The following is a 4,982-nucleotide window of genomic DNA, read 5'->3' on the forward strand; positions in this document are numbered from 1 at the left end:
ACGCTTTTCAGAAATGGCTTATTGGCGACTTCTAAATTAGTCCACCGATGGGCAGGATCAAAATTGTAACAATGGACTTGTCCGGTACAGCTGAATGAAAAGACTAAATGGATTTTGCATTTTTACTGCGAATCTAGCTGTTTTATATATCAATCGTTTGAACACTACGCAGCAGTAGCCTTCTAAACTTACACCATTTGCTTCCAGTACACCCTACCGCCCAATTTGATAGCCAGCGCCCCCCATCGTGCATTTCATGGCCAGCGACCCTTCACACTCGCGAACGGCCCTCAGTGGGCGCTGGCCCCCGAGGGGGCGCTAGCGTCCACTTTGGGAATCACTGGACTACATGGCCATTGTACACCAGGCCTATATTCTTTATTATGATTCCGTATTAACCGACTTGTGAAACGGCCAAATTATATACTTTATTAAGACACCGCTTACGTGGATCACTTTGCGAGGCGGAGCCCTGATAAACCTCCAACACTTAGGTAGGAATTCTGGAGTCGACCTCGGTTGGACTTGAACCCGCAACCTATTGGTGTTGCCGCTGTGGAACGTATCAATACGCTATCTCGTCACGTCGTAATATAGTTATCTTGAATAGGGAAAATGATTCGACTCGACTGGAGTCGGATTGTGTATTGTCTCTACTTGAAGTTCTGGATCCATACCCTCTTGCCAATACAGGGCAGTTCATCACTGCCATTTGTAGGCTACATGCCATTGTAAACACACTACACACTGTCTTGCCTTACGTGATGGAGATACGAGCCGGAATAGGTAACGGCGAACGCTGGTCTTCTATTTATTTCCATCGACGCACCACGCAATTGCGTTACATTAAATTAGCGCATTAGCCGAAAATCTTTCCTAGTGACTGTAATATGTGACATTATTAGACTTCAAGGGTACCAGTAAAAATGCGAAAACAAAACTAATAAATTTTTACAGTATCCGTCAGCATGTTTAAAAAAATATGAAAAGTTTTAAGGGAAATATAGAACTGAATTGCATTTTACAGAATTACTCACAGACAGATCTACACTTGCGACACGCTGTATACAAATACATAATGTATAAACGCAGGAAGCACAAATTATCGGAATATTACTTCTTTCGATCAAGATATAGACATCCTTGCGGTTGCGCAACTAGTATTCATCTGTAAATAGAAAAAGTTTGGTCATGGTCGCTAAACATTTTGACAACACAAAATACACACACACACACACGCGCGAATATAATATTATGTGCCATAATATATATATCGAATCGCCAGGATGATAGCATCCCATGGTCATCCCCATTGTATCAGCATTCAGCAAGCGCGAAAAGCATACATCAACGAACTAGATTTCTTCTGGTTTATTCATTACTGTGGCCAGGCATAATCGAAAATAATGCATGAAAGTATAAAATGTTGTCGTTTAATTCCTTACATTTCATGGCTCACGATTTTGATGGGCACGGCATACACGCGGATAATTCGGAAAGGTACTCAGTTTAATGAGTTTGAAAACTCATTTGTTACACAATTCTGCCGAAAGCATGCCAAATTCGTATATGCGAAGATTATTTGACGCAACACCGATTAGTTATGCTCCTCCTCGACATATCATCCACGTAAGCAGTGTCTAGAAAAGCCTAGACGTGGGCTGTACTACAAGTCGGCAGCTACGGAATCAAAAATAACGAATATCGACCTGGTGGTAATGACTATTGTAGTCGACAAAGACCATTAATAGCACTAACAACAACAGCCGATTAGTTAATGACTTGAAATTGACTGGAAAATTTCGCATCAGGGCACGAGTCAGTCAATATATCTGAGACGCCAACTCAAGTCATGGCTGAAAGTTGACTCTATGTAAGTCATTACTCAAATCATACCGACACTGCGGCACACACCACCCTGTGTTTGCAGGTATCCAGTAAATTAAAAATTACCTTTCTCACAAACGTATCGATTAGCAGCAGTACATTCCCTATCATTCCAGACGGCGCCATACCACATTTCAACGCAGTTCTCCGTCATTCCACCGCTCGGTTCACCAGGATTCCAAGGCCTGCAGAAACAATCGGAGGATGCCCCACATTGATGTTAAACTAACTTCTAGAAGGTTTCGTTGCTTAATAGTCTAACGCAGACCTGTGGAAATTGCGGCCAAGTGGGTCAAATGCGGTGCGTGAAGCTATTCTGTGCGCCCCGCGAAAGATTGCTTGGAATTCAATACATGAATTTGCTTTTTGAATGACTAAAACCATAGGATGTATCAAATAAACAGGAATTTCATTTACTTTGAAGCCTGTTCATTAATATGCCACGATTACGCTGCCTACGTATCTGGCATGCGTAATCCAGATTCAAAATAAAGTCAATGTGGCAAAGTGTGAGTAGCAATTGAAGTCACAAGAAACTACTCAATCCATAAAATTTTGTTCGAACCTTCCTTGTTGCAATTGTCACATTACGCATTATACGGTATGTGTTTCAATTTGTCACGTGATACGTTTTTAAATCTCTAAATCGTAAAACAAATCAATGATTGCTCGCGATTACTATACGACTCGTCATGTCAATCACCCATAAAGGATCAACTAACATGCCAAAAGAGAAAGCCCAATACAGAAATTCAAAGAAGGTTTGGATTTAAAATTTAAAGCACTAAATACTCGTATGCTGGAGTCGGGCATAAACCCTGCCTATTAGTTCTTGCTGAGCATATCGCCAAGATTAGGTATTTTAAGTAAAGTCGGTCTTATGACAAAAAAACGTATCCCTCGGTCAAGGAAGGGTGAAATTCAGAAAAACTGCAAGCTTCGCTCAACATAAAGGCTATTTAAGCTGGTGGCATTTTCAAGTACCAGTACCAATAGGCTTACCATATTTGAGGACACTTTTTCAGAAATTTCAGACATGCAAAACTGGAGAAGAATTCTCAAAAACCGGTAAATTTTTCCCACTTCATGATCGGTTGACTAAAAAAAAAAGGTCATAACTTCCGCTCAGAGCTCAAAATCACGTTTTTCACTCCACATTGCTAGGTGGATGACTAAAAAAAAAAAAAAGGTCTTCTTATCGCTCAGAGCTGAAATCACCGCTTTTCCCTCCGAAATAACCGCCGGAGCTTCACTTCTGCGCTAATTTGCGGCATATCACTCGCAATTTCCTCTAAATATGACCTAAATTTTCAAAAAAGGGGACAAAATCTCAAAAAAGAGGACAAAAGGGCGTCCTCCGAGAACTCTTTCAAAAAAGTCAAAAAAGAGGACAAATCCTCTTAAAAGAGGACGTATGGTAAGCCTAAGTACCAATAGACCAACTCCCAATAGGGTGGTTATAGTTTACTACTCTTCGAAATTAAAATGTATCGTCGCTTTCGGTCATCTGAGTCTCGAGTAATATAACTTGGTTCGAGTAATTTCCGTATTTTGAGAAAATGACTCAAGTCATCAGGAAATCGGGACTCAAGTCTGACTCGAGTCATTACAACCTTGTTTTATATCATGACGACATATATATATTTTTTTTAAATTAACCGTCACTTTCTCATGATCTAATACCAATAAATTCACTGAGCAGCATTTATTAACAATGCTATTTTGAAATAAAATTAAAATACGCTGGATAATGAAGCTAAATTTTTTAACTCGGCCCTGCGATATATTTAGTACTTTTTAGTTGGCCCAGGGAGGAAAATAATTGCACACCCATGGATTAACTTTAATGTGTTCGGAGTCCCACCCACCCATTCATACGATGATTCGTTGTTGCGGTCGTTCAGCCCCATCCATAGTGTGAAGTCCTTTCCAATTTCATAGAGAAATGACTAAAAAGATAATTATGATTACCAATAAGTAACCAGATTGCGTGCAGGGACCTAATAATTCATTGCAGCTCCGTTGGGACCGGGATAGATGCTAGGGCAAATTATGAAGGGCGTGAGTACTCCAGTTTTAGTATAGCTTTAATTTTATCCGATAGCAATCGTTAACAGTGCGTATAACCGTATATGTGATTTGAACGTATATTGCATGTATATACTAAACCGAAAATACAACAGGTCTCCTTTCTTTTAACTTTCCAAGCATTTCACAACGGAAAAACTGGACGCATAAATTCATGCCCATGAATAAATTAATTGGACTTGTGTATGTCGTATAGTACAGCATATAACTGAGGATTTTCGCTGCTACACGTGCAAGTACATTTTTCTGACACTGTGACAATTTTCTGCAACACCAATTTTACCGTTAAAGTGACAAGCAACTAGTTTAATCTCATCAATTGCAGGTTTGATTCAGGCTTAAAACCGCAATGCATATATATTTCGGTTTAAGGTTACTCGCCTCGTCTACATTAACTTAGTTAATTTATGTTCCTCTACTGCCGCGATGATTGGAGTTACTACGTAACCTTTTTTCGATCTTGGATCAGCTTTATCAGAACTATAGTTTCATTCAATTATTAAGAAGGCTGTACATTATAGGACTTGTCTATTATGCTAAATTCCTATCCAGCAGTGTCAGAAATCTGTGCTCTTCACCTCCACTTTGAGTTGTGACTCGTGAGCAAGGTATATCATGTATGTGCAATGTGCGTGATGAAGAAGAAATTTCGTGTGAACATAGTGTAAGCGACTGCTATTTACTAGCACTTCTACTTTCACTCGTCAATATACCGTTAAGCTCCGCGATTGCAGTGAAATGATGTTTGAAAGTGGAAATACATTGTTTGTAATTCAGTAGCGTTAAAGCAGGCCGCATGCTGCCCTCCACACCGTTATGTGCGGCCCGCAAGAGTCTAAAGCAGTGGTTCTTAACCTTTTCTCCTCCAGCGCCCCCTTTCGAAAATTATCGTGCTCCAGCGCCCCCGGCCCCCTCATATTGTAAGGCCCCCTAAAAACCATCGTCTTGCGCACCCATAGCGTCTGGTCGCCCTAGGCGCCACAATTTTCTATAATACACGAAGGACT

At 40.4% G+C, this 4,982-nt stretch overlaps 1 protein-coding gene across 1 annotated transcript; it reads right to left on the reverse strand.

Annotated features, from left to right (window-relative positions):
• Positions 1-840: 840 nt before the first annotated feature.
• LOC145435272 (C-type lectin domain family 4 member M-like) lies at positions 841-4,534 on the reverse strand. The gene is made up of 3 exons (XM_080312592.1): positions 3,718-4,534; positions 1,954-2,072; positions 841-1,168 (listed from the first exon to the last, which is right to left on the reverse strand). Exons 1-3 carry the CDS (start codon positions 3,795-3,797, stop codon positions 1,158-1,160), a joined length of 210 nt encoding a protein of 69 aa, XP_080168718.1. The 5' UTR covers positions 3,798-4,534; the 3' UTR covers positions 841-1,157.
• Positions 4,535-4,982: the final 448 nt, after the last annotated feature.

The sequence above is a fragment of the Botryllus schlosseri genome, chromosome 3 (assembly GCF_051294905.1).
Source record: "Botryllus schlosseri isolate E-star chromosome 3, Bs_hap1, whole genome shotgun sequence".
NCBI lineage: Eukaryota > Metazoa > Chordata > Ascidiacea > Stolidobranchia > Styelidae > Botryllus > Botryllus schlosseri.

Coding starts and splice junctions, on each gene's coding strand:
- LOC145435272 (XM_080312592.1), bottom strand. CDS start 3,797: ATGGGGCTGAACGACCGCAACAACGAATCATCGTATGAATGGGTGGGT. Junction 2,073..3,717: donor ACATTAAAGTTAATCCATGG/GTGTGCAATTAT, acceptor TTGTTTCTGCAG/GCCTTGGAATCCTGGTGAAC.